The sequence below is a fragment of the Heloderma suspectum genome, chromosome 1 (assembly GCF_057233095.1).
Source record: "Heloderma suspectum isolate Gila_16-S chromosome 1, 16-S_ref, whole genome shotgun sequence".
NCBI lineage: Eukaryota > Metazoa > Chordata > Lepidosauria > Squamata > Helodermatidae > Heloderma > Heloderma suspectum.
The window spans coordinates 279544633-279562647 of record NC_139458.1 but is presented as its reverse complement, the minus strand read 5'-3'; the positions used below and the strand labels follow the sequence as shown (position 1 = coordinate 279562647).

The following is an 18015-nucleotide window of genomic DNA, read 5'->3' as shown; positions in this document are numbered from 1 at the left end:
ATTTCTAGATCTAAATGACTATGCCTTAGAACAATTTTTCAAGGACCAGAGGAGACTTCCTGCCCCAAAAGTGAAATTTTCCCCCTTGAGGGAGGGTGTCACTGTACAAGGCAGTGCAGGGAATCAGGTTCTTCGAATGGACATTTCAAATACTTGAAAAGAGGGTTTTTGCCAGTTTGAATGTCCAAATAATTTTCATAGGAAGCATCAAAAGTGATGCACATCGGTACAAAAACGTTAATTTCACATATACACCTGTCGGTGACTAACAGGAAGGATATCTTTGGGTTGTGGGGGATATTTCAATCAAAATGTCAACCCAGTATGTAGAGGAGGGGCCATAGCTCAGTGGTAGAGCACATGTTTTGCCTGGAGAAGGTCCCAGTTGCGATACCTAGCATAGGGCTGGAAAAACTCCTGCCTGAAACCCTGGAGAACTGCTGCCAGTCGCTATCAACAATACTGGGCTAGATGGACGTGGTCTGACTTCCTATGTTCCTATGTCAAGCAACTGTGAAAAGGGCAAATTCCATGTTAGGGATTATTAGAAAATGAATTGAAAATAAAACTACCAGCATCATAATACTGTATAAGGGTACACATCTATGGTGCGGCCACACTTGGAATACTGTTGACAGTCCTGGTCACCCAATCTTAAAAGGATATTGTTGAGCTGGAAAAGGTGCAGAAAAGGGCAATATTGGTTAAGGGGGCTAGAGCACCTGCCCTAAGAGACAAAGCCACAATCTTTGGTAAGTTTTACTTTAGAAAATGAAGTAACCAAAGGGGAACATGACAGTGGTTTATAGAATTATGTGTGGTGTGTGGAGAACATTGATATGGAGAAGTTTTTCTCCTTCTCTTATAATATTAGAACTCTTTGGCAGGAAGTTCAAGCCAAACAAAGGGAATATATCTTCACACAGCATATAATTAATTTTATGGAATTGGCTGTCACAAGATGGCCCTGTTCGCGCACAATGGCAGCAAATCATGCCATGTGTAATCTGCTTCCACTTTGCATAAACAATCTTCAATTGGCCCAGTTGGAGGTTGTTGTATGACATGCAAACCCTATGGGTTATTTGTGAGTTAAACCACCCAAAGTTAATCTATGAACTAATTCTAGGTTAACTTTGGGTTGTTTAACCCATGAGTAGCCCATAGTATCCAGATTCACATGTCACACTGCAACCTACTATCAGGCCAATTGGAGGTTGATTATGCAAAGTGGCAGAGGCTCATGCTCAGCATGGAACATGGCAAATTGTGGGTTAATTAATTAAACCATGATTTGCCACTGTTATGAGTGAACCGGGCTGATGGCCACTAGCTTACATTATTCATTTGTCTCCTTTTTGGAAACCTTCAAAATTCTGATCAAATTTCAATCCTATATTTTTCCTGACTATTTTATGCACACACACTCATCATATATGCTATATAACTTATATATCCAGGCATTTAGTAATGAAATTCTCTGGGCTATACTCTAGTTATCCTATACACATATCCCTGATATACTAAACATTATAATCAGTGAGTTTCTTTATTTCTTTAATGATCTTGTTATACTGTTATGGCGTTCTTCTTTTTGTTGTTGCCGTCTGTGGAACTTTATTTCAAAATAAGATCAAATTCCAGTGGGGGTGGAGGTGGGGGGAAGGACTAGACAAATCCATAGAAAATAAGTCTATCAATGACTACTAGTGATGGCTATGTGCTACCTCTGGATCTCAGAGGAGATGCGCCTTTCAGTACTAGCTGTTTGGGTACAACAATGGGAGGGGGCTATTGATTTTATTTCCTGCTTATGGACTTCCCAAAAGCATATGCCTGGCTAATCTGGTTAACACTAAATAGATCTTTGGTCTGATCCAACAGGGCTCTTCTGATGTTCATCTTGGACACTAACAATGTATCAACTCCATCTGATACGGTGGCTGCGCCCCTTCCTTCCCGACCATCTGCTCCCATCGGTAGTACATGCCCTGGTCTCCTCTTGTTTAGACTACTGTAATGCGCTCTACGTGGGGTTACCCCTGAAGACGGTTCGGAAGCTGCAGCTGGTACAGAACACGGCGGCTCGCCTGATTAAAGGCAGCCGCCGGCGAGATCACATCACTCCAGTGCTGAAGGAGTTGCACTGGTTACCAGTTGTTTTCCGGGCCAAATTCAAGGTGTTGGTTTTGACCTTTAAAACCCTATATGGTTGCGGCCCAGCCTATCTTAAGGAGCGCCTCCAGCAACACCAGACAGGCCGCTTAACAAGATCAGCCTCGGATGGCCTTCTCTCTGTCCCATCAGCCAGGACAGCTAGACTGGTGGGGACGAGGGAGAGGGCCTTTTCTGTGGTGGCCCCCACTCTGTAGAACTCCCTCCCTAGCGAACTCCGTCATGCCCCCTCTTTAATGAGCTTTCGCTGTGCATTAAAAATGTGGTTGTTCAGGCAGGCATTTGGGGTGGGTTAGGGTATTTTAGAAAATGTTTTTATTGTAGAATTTTATTGTTTTAAACTGTTTTATTGTATGTTGTACATCGCCCAGAGTGGCTGGATGACCAGCCAGATGGGCGATTAATAAATGTAATAATAAATAAATAAACAACAATGCAATTCAATCCATGTCTACTGAGAAGTATTAGGATTACAGCCTAAGCCTCCGTTGGCACAGGTAGGAGTTAAGCCCTGAGTCTGAATGAGATAAAATGCTAATTTAAGTTACTACCATGTTTCCCAACCTGCACACACAAGCAGATTCAGCTAGTCATTCTCACTACAATTTTTGAGCAATTTTTCCTGCTTGCTTGTCTTATGAGTAAGTCTGCCAGTGAGTCTAACTGTAGCTTTAAGAACTGTCTAGAATGCAATGAAGTTTTGACCATAGGGTGGGCAGACCTGGCATCAAGGGCCAGCACCACTGAACACTTGCCAAAGGACACAGCCCTTTGGAGGGCCCACTGATCTGCTCCCCGTCTAAAGGCAGGTGGGCGGCATCTCAGCAACAGGAAAAAGTTGGTTTGCCAACAGTCACAGCTGCTTGCACCCATCACATTTTCTCTGAGGCCCTAGCTACCTGGTTTAACTGCCACTTCCTTGGCCTTGGCCTCATTCTCCCTCACAGCCCAGGGTGACAGAGTGGCTCTGCCCACCTTTGGGGGGCACCAAGAGCCCTATAATAACTGGTGCCATCCTGGAGAGAGTGCACCTCCTAAAAGTGGACTTTTAAAAGATCTATTGAAAGTTAGGGGAGGACATTGATTTTGCTTCATGTTTTGGCACTGAAAGACTGTATATTTATAGAGTATCAGAAGAGGTTAGTTTTCAGTACCAACCATAGGCACTATGCAGAGTGGCTTCAAATGCTTCACAGTCCTTTTCCACTGTGTAATTCAAGCATTGTAAATCCTCTGACTGGTGATTAAGTTTTAACTGACCAAGTTAAGTGCTATCCTTTTAATACCCTGTCAAGTATTGCTGTATTGTCTAGCTTAAGAAAATGGATTCCTTGAGGTATGCACTTGCTTGTCTTCAAAGAAGAAGAAGGAAGTCTGTGCTTGATCTACATGTTGCAGTATTTATTTAAATCAGTCAGCTGTCTCTTGCAAGATGCTTACTGTAATGAAAAGTGCATTCCTGCATGACTTATTCCTGCCATAACATATTAACAAAACAAAAGATATATTCGGCAGTCATTTTGTATGGACAAAAGGAAAAACGTACAGTGTAACCATTATAAGTAGGTTCTACTCTATCTAAATATGAAAGTTGATTAATCATTTTCTTCCTATATGTCTAACTGCTGCCTTGCTGTTTTCAATAGGGGTATTGGTCCACAATTTTTATGGAATACCTGTATTTTGGGAGTGTTGTCCATACTAAACAAAACACATATGGACAGTTTGTGAAAGCAGAATTGTGCATCTGAACAAACTTCAATAAATCCTGCCTTTAATTTCAAATATATGCATTTGAAGCAAGGAGAAGGGCTTTTGTGACTAGCAAAGTGTAATAATATAAGCATACATTAAAAAAAAGAGGAAGGTTGAATTGTTTTGTCAAAATGTAATACCTCATGGTGTCATTTCGTATGCTGTGCCTGATTTGAAAACTAGACTAAAAGGCTACAATAAGCATTCAGCTTTAGTGACCTATTTTCCATTTCCATATTTTATATTAAAAGTAATTAAAATTGGGTGACCAGAAAACATTATTATGTTGTGGTTGCACTAAGGTGCAACCTTCCATGTGCTACTCGATTTCCACCATTAATAAGATGGGTTGGCTATAATTTGCCAGAGTATAAAATGGCACCCATAAGAGCTGTCCTTTGTATCATTAAATATGTCCATTTGGTTTTTGTCCTTATCATCTGTTGGCACTAAACTGTTCAACTTTATAAGTTCTATTCTTTTTTTGAAAACAAATGAACAAGTCTAGATTCTCATGATAATGTAAATTGGAAAAAATATTAATGTATGCGAGATTTATAAAGGTATGAAGACAAGTTTTCCAGATCTAAACCTCTAAACAAGATCTCCCCTCCCCCACTCCCCATTTAGGTCAACATAAATTTATACAGCATGATTGTATGAAATAGATTAGGGTTTTCATTTATATTCATTCTCCTGGGAGTCCTAGAATCAGCCTGACTCTTCCTGACCTTGAGGGGATTATGAAGTACCTGGAGCACAAGCCATCTTGAATGTCTTCATATGATATAGGCTAAATGGTGCCTTGGAACATCTGTTCCTGGAGCTCCTCCAGCGGAGATTTCTTTCTATAATAGAAAAGCTTTGTGAAACAGTCTTTGGGAACCATCTATGTGATGTGATCTCCTCTCAGAAGGAGGAGAAATGTCTGCTATTTTGGCCTTGCAAATGAAATGGGACATTAATATTTATTAAGCAATAACCACCATAGAGAAAGGCAATTCTAGAAGAGGCCTTTTCCCACAATGACTCATTTTGCCACGTTGCATAGGATTTAGGGGATAGGCTATTTCAGGGTGGGGGGCTCACTTGCCTTTTTGGGGGAGTGGAAGATATGAAGGAAATTGGAAAGATTAGTCATTCTTTTAATGACTGAGATGGAGCAGTTAAGGCCTTTCAAGGGGATATCAGAGCTTTTTGAAGACAAGGTATATACATTCTATCAAAGAGACTCAATATAGTTAATGGTATTCTAAAGAGAACTTCTTTAATTGTTGAAAGGGATTTTAGGAATCTGTCTTATTGCAAATGCTTATTTACTGAGGTGTGAGTCTAAGGTCTGTCTCCAAAAGTCTTTGGTTCTCTTTAATTGGTATTTTGAGATTTGTAAGAGTGTTGCTTTAGTATGCTTTGTATATTTAATCAAAGACGATGAGTGGAATTTTCATAAGAGCCTAAGTGCCTTTGAAATATATATCCTATTTATTTTCTGCAGGATCTATGCTCCAAAAATCCTATGAAGCCTTATGAAAATTAATATGCACTGATGAAAATCCATGGAAACGAGATTGATTCCTGCCTACTTAGAGACCAAATCTACACCTAAGAAATGACATAACATGGGATTCCAAAGGCCTGTGCCCAGACCTTCCAGCCATCCTCCACGACTTCTCAGGCCTCTATAATATGGCCCTCTGTGCACCCTGAAAGGCTGTTCCCAAAATTTGGGGAGGAAACATCTCTAGACTCTAGTGCAGGCATGGGGAATGTGTGGCCCTCCAGATGTTGTTGGACTGCAACTCCCTTCATCCCTTGGCCATGCTGGCTAGGGCTGATAGGGAGTTGCAGTCCAACAACATCTGGAGGGCCACACATTCCCCATGCCTTCGCTAGAGTCTACAGCAGCCTTAGATGCAGCAGGAAAAACTGCAGTCAGAACCAGAAATAAGACAAGCTTCAATAATCCTGCAAAATGGTTTGGCTGCGCACACAGGGCTTCTTTCTATGCCTTCGGCTTTTTTGTTTTTTGTTTTAATTCATAGCATTTTGCTTATTTGGCTGTAATGCATTTGATGGAATTTTCTAACCAAAGCAAGTCTGTGATTTTAATATTCTCCAATATATATAGCTATAATGTTTGTTAGCTGCTCGGATGCTACAGTAGTCTCAGAAGAAACTTTTGCAAACAAGCTGCAGCTTTCTTAAAACATTCACCTTAAGGGACCTCAAGATTATTGTATTATCAACAGGAGAGAAGAAGGTGTCTTAGTGCTGGTTCAGACATAACATTCCCAGTCACCATCCACATCCTGGTCCCTTCCAGATGTGTTGGACTACAACTCCCATATCCCCAGCCACCATGGCCATTTAGCATTTGGGAGCATGCTGAACCTACACCTATATTCATTGGCATGGTTAATGCCAGTGTCAAAAAAACTCCTTAACCATGATTAAGACCAATAGCCAATGAGTGGTTGGAATGAGTCTATGCAATCCCACAACCTGCTTTCAGTTCAGGTGTTCAAGGGAATGTGTGAGGACCTTAAAGTGTGTACTAAGATGAGTCCATGCATGCTGACCCCACCCCCTATGTCTCTAAATTCCATCCCCATCCCCCTCCATTCAGACCACCCATGTTGAATCAGCAAGGTCAGAAAGGGAGCTCTATTCGCAGTCGCTTGTTTACAAGTAGTACTGTTGGCACAATTGGGAACTCCTTTTAAGACCTTGCTAGTTCAACATGGAAAGGTCTAAACTAAGGGGGCAAGGCTGGCAAGCGTGGAGATGTCAGGGATGGGGCCAGCGTGCATGGCCCCATCCCAGTACACACTTTAACCCCTCACACATTCTGTTGAACACCTGAACAGTGCTTATGTTAGGCATAATAAGAGATCCAGAGTGTTATGACTGTCCTGGCACTTAGACTAGACTTAACTTTAAATGTCAATTTAAAATAAAATCACAGATATAATTTCATTCTCTTGATCTCCTTAATTAAAACAGTACCTTACATAAAAGTAATAAAAGTTTCACATTCCTTGATTAAAAGAAAAGGACATTTGTGTAATATTCACTTATCCATCTCATAATACCATTATACTCTAACAAACAACAACTGTGTTGTCTAGGTATGTCTGTGAGGGTTTAAAAAAAACCCACAGTAAGAAAAAAAATTTCCTATTGTACTAAATAATGATCTTTTGTTAATTCCACTCTTGAGTTCTTATCTTTTCATATATTATTTTTTTGCCAAAATTCAGGAACCTAAATGGTATTGCTTATAGTTAACTAATGCAGGCACTACTCTATCATTGTACATGCTACTTCCTGTTTCTAATAAGAATCAACTGTGCACAAAATAAATACATAAAGCAATAACAGTTTTTGGTTATTGACTCAGGTCACTTCATTGTGTAGCAGTGAATTAGCAAAGGTAACATGTTCCATAATATATCAGTAGCCATAAATTTACTACACCAAGCTTGTGTCAGTTCTAAGTTAACTTGTTTATTTTCATATTATTTTTGATAGCATAGATTCTTTCTTTGGTATCTAGCAGTCCAATCCAATGCATGCTTACTCAGAAGTAAGCTCCACTTTATTCCATGGGCTTTACTGACAGGTAAGTGTGCATAGTCCCAAACTATTAGAAAGTTTGCTATCTTCCAGAAATTGTCTTATTTCTACAGTTAGCCTTCTAAACTGAGTTGTGATTATAACATAAGTTCCTCCTGTTCATAGAAACCAAATTAAGAGAATATAAAAAGTTGCTTTGTCCCTATATCACTCTTTTTTCAAAACTTTCAAGCTTGACTATCATCCTGTTCTGAGAATTTTGTAGAATTCAATAGTAGGAAACTTATGAGGCACACGTTTCTTGTCTATTTTAATACAGTACTTCTAAGTTTTCTTCTGCTTCTTACCTAAGATAATTCTGAAACAAAAATCAGACAGCTTTCATACCTGGCTCCTAAGAGGAATCCGACTGAGGAGTGCTGAAACTTTTTTCTTATATTTTTATTGGTTAGAAAGGTGAATCTACCCAACCAAAAACGTGTTCCCTGGAAATGGGAACAAAATACTTTTTAGATAGCTCATTAATTTTTGCATAAATGTTCATTTTCATGGCATTACATTATGATCTGATTTACTGTAGGGACTTTTAAGTTAAACAATTAGAAACTGTGTGTACACAGTTCAAAAAACACCAGTTATTTTAAGTGTCCACAATATTTGAAAAAATAAAAATGCTAGTGACTTAATTGCAGTGACAATATATTAGACAGACATTTAGTGAATGTCTCATAATTTGACACACAGTGTGTGTGTATATATATAAAGTTTTAAAATAAGTTTTCTGTGTTAAGCTGCCAGTCTCTCTAGTTTTTATGAAGTCAGCTAAAGTACACAACATCCAAGTCTCAAAGAACCAAAGCATGTATTTGTTCCTTGTCTAAACGAAGGCATAGGTTCAAATTTTCAGAAGGGAAAGATGTACATATTGCATTGCCAAGAGAACCTGCAAATATGTGGCCATATTCATATGAGAAGCAAGCAACTACTATGAAGCAGACAAATACAGCAAACACACATGTAAAGTGTTAATACAGATATGTGCAGACATAACCATTTGCTTCTACATGTATTTGGTTGAGCATGTGGCACTATAACTGCAAACATCAATACAGCCAGAATTTCTGCAGGAATGTTTGGCATGCAGCTCTCTAAGCTACACATTTTGAAAACTGGTCTGCTAGTTGTTTCAAGAGCTACTTGTAAGACAGTTGCCTGAAAATAATTGTTAAGAGAATACAGTGAGAGTGGTGGTCAGCATGGAGCAGAGAGATTTAGCACAATGACTTCTATTAGCCTTAATAAAAGCTGCACTGCTAAATCTCATCATACCACACTGCAAGATTAACCCAAAATTCACATGGTGTTTACTTTTTACTAAGACTCTGTTCATTACCACTTTCTTCTTCTTCCTCCTCTTCCTCCTCCTCCTCCTCCTCCTCTTCTTCCTCCTCCTCTACTTCATCTGCTTCCTCTTCCTCCTCTTCCTCCTCCTCCTCTTCAACTTCCTCTTCCTCTTCCCGATCTTCTACTTCATCCTCCTCATCCTCGTCATCACCTTGTTCCTCATTATCATCAGAATACTCTTCTTCCTCCTCCTCTTCTTCCTCCTCCTCTTCCTTGTCATCCATTTCCTCAGTTCCATCTGTTTCGTAACACTCATCTACTGAAGAGTTATCTGCTTTAATCACAAAAGGTTTTCTTTTAGGTGCGGGTTCTTGGGGTTGCTTTTCTTGTGTCTTTCTTTTTTTTGCCAAAGGACAGCCATAAACACTGTTCAGAGAAAAAAGACATACATGTTACTACATGAAGTGCCAGATCACCAATGTGATCACGAAAAATTTGTTTTGATGCAATTCATTGCTTCCCTTAAAAAAATATTCCTTCTCCCAACAAAATCCTTAGCTTTAAATATGATTGCAAGAGAGAGATGTGAAAAAATATTTAGAAGTGTAATTGAAGTGAACATTCAAAACTGATTATTGAAATTCTTAGCCTAATAGTATTTTGATCTATTACCTTTTTACACTGGAATCAGTGGGAAAACTCTCACAGAACCGGGTGTTACCCCATTGTGCTTTCCTGGTGTTCTCAATCATTAACTAATGTAACAATAACAAGTAAGTATGCTCTCAAGTGAGTATTATCTTAGTTTGTGATGAAGAGGCCTGATTCCAGCTTGCAAATTATAAGAAAGGCGAGCAAACTACTTTGCTGCTCAGCTGAGAAAATCCAATCAAACTTATTCAGTTCTGCAAAGAAGTTGTAGTACAATATTAACAGCCATAACATCTCAACAAACTAAGAACCAATCTACACTAGCGTTTTATCTTGATTCAGTAATGTCTGGTTCAGTTGTGGGACACATGGAGTGCCCTGCAACCCATTGTCCTGATTTCTTCCTCAGTATTCTGTTTTTTTCCCCAGAATACTTCTACTGGATGGGGTGTGTGTGTGTGTGTGTGTGTGTGTGTGAGAGAGAGAGAGAGAGAGAGAGAGAGAGAGAGATTGTAGTGTTTGTACGCTAAGAAGTTATGTATGTTCCAATCTAGCCGAGTGGCTCGAGTGGGAGTGGTTTCAGAGCTTTAGAACCTGTTTTTCAAGATTTCCTTTCACATTTCTCCTTTGAGCTCAGGCACGGCGGCAGGGGGGTGGGAGGGATTTAAAGGCAGGAAGTCTGTGGGTTGTCTTCTATTTCCCCTCCTTCTACAACCATGGCGTTTGGTTAGCCATTATGATTTGGGGTGTGCATATGTGCCTATTTGTGTGTGTGTGTGTTACACAGTGTGAACTTACACAGCTGCACAACTGTGAATAACCACACAATCTTTATTTTAAAACCTGCATTCCTGCACAGCTACATGTGTATTTACTGAACTTAAAAAAAAAGCAGGCTAAAACAGCAGCGTGGCCTCCCATTTCTCCCACAGTTGGAGCACTATACTGTGCCTTGTGACATGCGTTTGTGCTATAAACAGAAATGATAAAGCAGATTTGACCTTTCAGACTCCTCCTACTTCTCCCACAATTACAACACCACACATTAGTATGCGGTATTTGATCCTGTTATAAACACCATGGATGTATTCATTAGTGTGTGCTGATTTGAAGAAGAAAAATACTGGCACAAGGGTGCTTCCAGACAGAGGTTCTTGGGATTAACGATCATAGGACACTGTGGAGCTATTCAGTCTTTTCTTCCTTAATGGATTTTTTTTCTTTTAAGAAAAAGAAATCATGGGAAAACATGAGGGCTACAAACTGAAGAAAATGTCATCTGGATCCCTGTAAAATTATATGAAAGGCGCAGGGCAGTTACACAATAAGAGCCTCATCTAGAAGCACCTGAAGTCTCAGTCAAGTTCACACAGTCATACAGGCAAGGTTTAAAAAAAAATCTTATCCAGTCATCTAATGGCATATTATCCTCGAGCTGTAAATATCAGAAAGCTAAATAACAGCACAATCCTGTATATGTCTACTCAGCAGAAATAATTATTCATTCTCAGAATTCTACTCAGAATTAAGCCTCAATGAATTCAATGGGACTTACTCCCAGGGAACTGTGTAAAGGAGTGCAGCCTTAGATTCTGTTCCTAAATCTGGATCATGTCAAAGTTTTTTAAAGCAACACTTGCATTTGTACAGAGCTCATTTCAGCACCAAAATAAAGGCATCCTCACAAACAGCATACAAGGTGATTTTAAAAATCTCTGCACCTAGAAATCAGGCATCTCAGGGAGAAGGCTAGAACATTAGAACCTTTCTCCATGACATCTTTTTAAAATGTACGTGGGTTTTTTTTTTTCTGTAATGAAAATATACTCTCCAGTATTCACAGATAATGACATTGATAGCTAGAGATCTGGGAGAATGGAAAGTGGGGAGGCAGGATGGGGAGGTTGAATTTGAATTGTTCAGAAATAGGCCAAGGCATTTCCCAATATCTCTAAGCCAGTCTAATGCAAGTCTTACGTGATTTGTCCACCTATGGGGCAGTATCCAATGGTGTCATTCCGCAAACTCAAATAGTGCTAGCAGAGCTCTGCTGAATCTTTCTGTTGCACAAGCGCTTGCACATTATGCCTGCATAATTGGTTGTGCAACTGCTTGCACAAACAATTGTGTAAATGGTTGTCCAACTGTGCTTGTGCAAATGTAACTTTGGTTGGATTCTCCTCTTGTGCACAGTTCAGAACCTAGTTTCCACTAGCGCAATGACACAGTTGGATACTGCTCTTGAACATCAGTGCTTGAGATTTCCACAATGATAGTCTGTAGACATAAGATATACATCCTCTATTTCTAAAGTCTGTTGTCACATTAGAGTTGATAACAATAGGCTTGCTCCTGAACGTCACTCGTCATTGTGAAAAATGTCATGTGGGACCAGAGCTGGCCCATGACGTTTTGCTACCTGAGGTGAATGACAAGATGGTGCACTTCCCTTCCCATTCCATGTGCTAGAATCCAACTGGACTGGCAGCTGAATTTTACTTCAACACTTGTGGCAGGGTAATGTCTTCCGCTGCACCTGAGGTGACAGGCTAGTTTAGGGGCCCAAGGACAGGCAGTATAGCACATAGAGCTCTGTCCTCTAACAGAGGGGAAAGGTTGGCAGCTTAGGAGGAAGAGCGGTGTGTGTGTGTGTGTGTGTGTGTTGCTGCTTCCCCTACGTTTGCTGCTTGAGGCGGTTGCCTAGTTCTGCCTAATGGCAGCCCTGTGTGGTATTTTATTATATGCATCGTGTTCAAGGAAGGATAGGTGCTTTTAGAATATGGAAGCAGCTGGGTTGCAGATTGACCTAGGAAATAAACAGTTTTCACATTACAGAAAGGGATGTAACTATCAAGAGTTCACTTATATCTTTAAGTATTTCACTGCCTATGGACACATTGGCTTCCCGACCCATGTACCAACAGCAAAATAAACACTCATGCCACACTTGACATTTTTCTTCTATTATCACTGTGTGGGAAAATGGTCATGTGTGAATTGTTTCAATATTTTTACTAGAATTCTGAAGATAAGCAGTCATTAAAAGAGTTAGGGCCTGCTAACTCATTGACAGCTAAAGACTAAAGATCTGGATGATCTTTTTTTTGCTGTTCATTGGGCAAAAATGACACTTACTGTGCTGCTGATGAACTCAATGATCAGGATCAGACAGATATGTGAAGCAGAAAATCAAATTAATTCTGGTAGCAGTTTAAAAAAAATAATGGAATGCATAGTACAAGAAAGGAGGAAGGAGTTCATATTGAAGGCAGGATTGATCACATGTATACATGGAGCACCAAATATACCGCAGGATATAAACAGTATAAAAAGAGTATTTTTTCCCTTCAGTATGCTTAAGAAAAGATATTTTCAAATTTTACATCCGAGTGAGAAAGAGCTGTATGGATAAAACAAAACTGTTAATGATGGAGAAGAAGCTGACAACAAAGTTGGAATCAACTAAATTAAAAATAGGCCCCTCCTGGCATAACAATGAGCGTATAAAGCAAAGGGAGTGGGGTTGTGTACATTAGACCCACCACCAACATAATCATCCGCTTGGAAGGAGCTTCAGACCTTCATGTGTTCTGCGCAAACTTCTGTGTTCTGCTGTTTGAAGGGGGCTTTTATCTCTGTTCAGCTCAATGTTCAGCTCATAGAAGCTTCCATGCTGTTGGGAATGCAGGTCCCAATCATGTGGGGGCTTCTAAACAGTTTCAGCTGAATACACATAGTTCAGGCCAAGTTCATACTGAATGCGCAAAAGTCTGAAGCTCCCTCCTGCAGGGATGGGGATGAAGGAGGCAAGACTTGAGTGTGCAAGACACCACTGCCCTCCTCATGTGTTCATTTTGAATGCCTTCATGTTATGAATACATTCAAGAGAACAGTATTCAGATACATTTCTTCATAGGGCTTTTGCGCCTACCTGCTTTTTGCATGTATCCAGGACAAGCTAATCCCTTCACCAACACGACAAACACCTCTGTCTTTTCTGGATTAAGCTTCAATTTGTTATCCTTTAGAATAGAATAATCATTTCACTTCTGTGCCTTTCTTGCTCATTTTGATTTCTCAGGCTATGTTATTTGATAATCTCTGTGGCCACTTTATCTAAGCCCATTCTGTTCTGTAGAAAATATTATGTTCTTAATGAAATAATACATAATTCCTATGTTATATTTTAACAATGTATTTTTAAAGAATTTTAAGTACTTCTTAGAATGCTAAATTAAAAGACACCAACAGTATCTTTTGTTTTAATAATTAAAGCCACTTTTTCAGGAAATTTCAGTTGAATTTTTTGAATTTCAGTTCAAAAAGCCACTTTCCAAAACGGTAGCTGTTTGTAACTAGTTTTTCATTAATTTTCCACATCATTAACTTACGATGGTTTCTAAGTTGTCACCCACATTTTGCCCAGGATTGTATTTCTGAGCTGCTTTTCTGTGTTACTCAAGATATTGTATTTATTTATTTAAGTTTCTTAATCACCCATCTGGCCGGTCACCCGCTTGTACAATGGTACAATTTAAAACAGTAAAATTATACATTAAAACATTATTTAAAAATACCCTAACCCACCCCAAATGCCTGCCTGAATAACCAAATTTTCAATGCATGGCAGAAGCTCATTAAAGAGGGGGCATTGCGGAGTTCCCTAGGGCAGGGGTCCCCAACCCCCGGGCCGCAGACTGGTACTGGTCGTGGCCTATTAAGAACCGGCCCACATAGGGGTGTGCGAAACCCCCTTACGTTGGGTCTGCAGGGGTCTGCCGGGGGGAGAGGCGATCCGTCCCTCCTCCCCCCGGAATCCTCACTGGCCCTGGCCAGTTCCGCTCTGCGGTGAGTCCACAGAGCTGCCGGCTGGCTCTGGCCGCTGGTGGACTTCCGGCCGCTGGGACGCAAATGGCGTCTGCGTAGTGGATACCGTTTGTGTCCCTGTTCTTCAAGTAACAGGCTACGTAAATCTTTACGTAGCCTATTAGTGCAAAGAACAGGGATGCAAATGGCATCTGCTACGCGGATGGCATTTGCATCCCAGAGGCCAGAAGGGGTCAGCACCGGCCAGCACCCCCTGGTCCGTCGAAAAATTGTCTTCCACGAGACTGGTCCCTGGTGCAAAAAAGGTTGGGAACCGCTGCCCTAGGGAGAGAGTTCCACAGTGTGTGGGCCACCACAGGGAAGGCCCTCTCCCTCGTCCTCATCAGCCTAGCTGTCCTGGCTGATGGGACAGAGAGAAGGCCATCCAAGACTGATCTTGTTAAGCAGCCTGTCTGATGTTGCTGGAGGCACTCCTTGAGATTGTTAATAAATGTTACATTTCCTATGATACTACTAAATGCAGCATATGTCCCCCTGCATGCTACCGGAACACTTCTGAAAGGAGGGCTACACATCACATTTTCAAGGTAAGCAGGCTGGTTGATAAGAAGAACACATTGGGCAGTATCCAGTGCTGCTGCTTCCACCTCTGCTGGCTTCACTGTGCTTGCAGGGCCCACCTCTAGTACAACAGGAACTAGTGCTTCCCAGAGGAACACCAGAAATCCTCATTTGCAGAATGGGACAGGTCAGCTGCAGCAGAGCTCCATGGTGTGAGATCTGCTGATCTGTGCCATTCCGGAAACAAGAGTTTCTGTTCATGTACATTTGCTTTTGGGGACCACTAGGATCCAATTACGCTAGCTTTGGGTCTGCTAGCATCCAGGCAGTATTAGACAGTGCCCCATGACTGCTGTATAACTTGGACTTCAGGAAGGCATATGATGTAGTTCTACTTGACATCCACACCAATAAATTAGAGGTTTGTAAAATAAAAAAGCACTGTCAGCAGCCTGGTTGTGCAATTAATTGGAATGTGCATCAAAAGAGAAAATAATTGATGCAACACTACATCAAAATCCTGAAGAAGCCAACAGATGGTACTTCATAGGACTTATTGCTGGGGAGTGGCATTCAAAATCCTCCTCTAATGCCTTAGCACATCCCTATGCATGTTTACCCAGATGTAAATCTAAGTATATTCAATGAGGCTTACTCCTGCTAAGTGGGTATAGGATTAATGATTTAGATAAAGGAACACGAAGTGCAACTTCAAAATATAAGTGCTATTTTGGGTTGCATTAGGAGTATAATATTAAGAGAAGCAATATTTTATCATATTTATGCTTGCTACCTTTGTGTTTCCCTCTCCAAATATCTGTTGTCTTCCCCATTTACTATTTTAGATTGTAACTCACTTGGGGACAAATAGCTGTCTATTTTTTAGCTTTTGTAAATCACCATGTGTACTGATTGGGTTATATCTAAACAGCAACATAAATCTTACTACCCAACCCCAGTTTCAAATGTCCACTCCATGCTAGTCTTAATATGCTGTTTCATTTATATGTACCACTACAGTTTAATAAAATTGTGGTCTATTTTAATTCCATCTTTGAAATCCACCTCTTTATTTCCCCCATGGAAAGACATAGATAACTCTATGTCATGTCTAGTTTGGCCCAAAAAGGCTATTACAAAGAGAGAAAAAACAGCTATTGACCAGAGCCACTAGGGAAAAGACAACCAGTGTACTGAAGTTGCTGCAAAGGTGTTTGAGAACGGCTAGACAATGGAAGAAGTTGGCCAGCAGGGAGGGAATAGTCACTAATGTTTATTTATGGGAGTGTTGCTGCAAATCATTCTCATAGTGAAAGTTGCAATACACTACGTATTGTTGACTTCATTGTATGGGATGTGTTGATGGCTACTGACATACAGTTTTAAAAGAATTGGACAAAATTCGGGAGGACGGTGGGAGTACTTGTGGAATTGTAAGATGGGAAGGGTTTTTTTTTAAAAGGACTATAGTATTAAAGGAAACAGAAGGAGATTGTCATCAAGGATGGCTTAATTTGGTGGAATTTTGTCACTGCAATATGTTACAGAGTGCTACACATGTGCTACAGGTGATGTTTGCCAGACTAAACGCAATGGTTACATAAAGGAAAAAAAGTTAAGAGAATAATAAACCATTTCCAGGTGCTGAAAGGAATATCACATAAATTGCACATGGTTATTCAGTGAACAGTAATACATTCTGTGGACAAAGAAAGCCAACAGTTATTGTCTTGGAACAATAGAGATATGAGTTAAGATGCTATTAAGAGCCTAGCTTAAACTCAAGTGCTTCTCTGTCTATTCAAAGTACTTTAACAGAAGATGCTTATATTGCTTTTAAAAAAATCTTTTCCATTCCCACAATGATGTAAATTATGAGCATGCAGTTGGGAACATGTCATGGGCTCCTCCTGCATGAATTCTCCTCTTCCTTCCTGTAGCTTGCTTTGATCGGACTGTGGCATTATGTCTGCATCACTGCTAAGTACCAGTAATGCGGATGAGGCTTCCCCTCTTAACAGGTGCTTCAAACCAGGGTTTCAGTTTGCAAATGCTGGTAACCAAGAATTCTGGTTACCATTAAACATGCTTTTCACTGATGCAGATATAACACTACGTGATGGTTAAAGCAAGCCATAGAACAAGGGTGAGGAATGTGTGTCACTCCATATATTGTTGGACTGCAAGCCCCATCAGCCCTAACTAGGATATCCAGTGGTGATGGATGTTGGGCTTTGTAGTCCAACAACATCTTTGCCATAGAAGGAAGGGATGAATATGCATGGAAGTATGCAGGGAAGAAGGAATGCATCAGCCCTTTGGCAAACACATGATCTCCTAATCATGGGTAGGTGATCAGGAACGTTATGTCTGACAGGTGTGGTAAGAATATTACAGAGATACAAAGTTGAAAGAGCCCATTTAAGAGGAACATAATAGGTCAAAAGTATAATTCCAATCTATATTTCATGTACAGAAACTGAGCTATGAAATTCAGTATCGTTTAATGACACTGCCACTACAAGACCACATCTATATGGCACCACTTTGACCCCCCCTCCCCAGTCGCAACTGTGCAGCGATTCGGCTTCGAGTCTGCATGCCCTGTGATACATTCACGATGTACTGTGCACTTCCCTTACAGACTTGCTGTGCCCTCTTTTTTTGGCCATTTTACTGAAATGCACAGCTGTGCAGTCCCGTGAGTGTGGAGGTGCAACACTTCAGTGGCTGTTCTGTATTTGAGGGGCTCTGCTGTGTCTTTCTGTCCCTTTTGATGTAAAAAGTGAGTTTTTTGTGCTCCTTCATTTCCGCACCATCAGTGTGTCAATTCCCCAGCCCGAGACTCTCACAATGGTTCGCACTCACAAGCGTGAACACTACGTGCCCAGCCATCGCTCCGAAATGGTGGCCAGAGTGATGTTGGTTCTTCCCCAAGACCCCCCCAACCCATCCCTTGGGTACTCAGTCCACAACTGTTGCAAAGATACAAAGCTGCAAAACTGTGTGAAAGTGTGATTAAATAGATGAAAACACCCCTCTGTGCCTCTGTAACTCCGCAGCTGCGAAGGGATGGGGGGTAAAGGGGTGTCACAGAGTGATCCAGACACTACACATGCCTACAAC

General features: G+C 40.7%; 1 protein-coding gene across 1 annotated transcript in view; it reads right to left on the bottom strand.

Moving 5' to 3' along the window:
* The window catches only part of MYT1L (myelin transcription factor 1 like), a 302732-nt gene that overhangs the window by 132094 nt on the left and 152623 nt on the right, over positions 1–18015 (bottom strand). The window contains exons 5-6 of the mRNA XM_084830909.1: positions 8900–9276; positions 4683–4778 (exon numbers count right to left, since the gene is read on the bottom strand). Of these exons, the coding sequence (XP_084687035.1) occupies positions 4683–4778; positions 8900–9276 (473 nt within the window). The remainder of the gene's footprint in view (positions 1–4682; positions 4779–8899; positions 9277–18015) is intronic.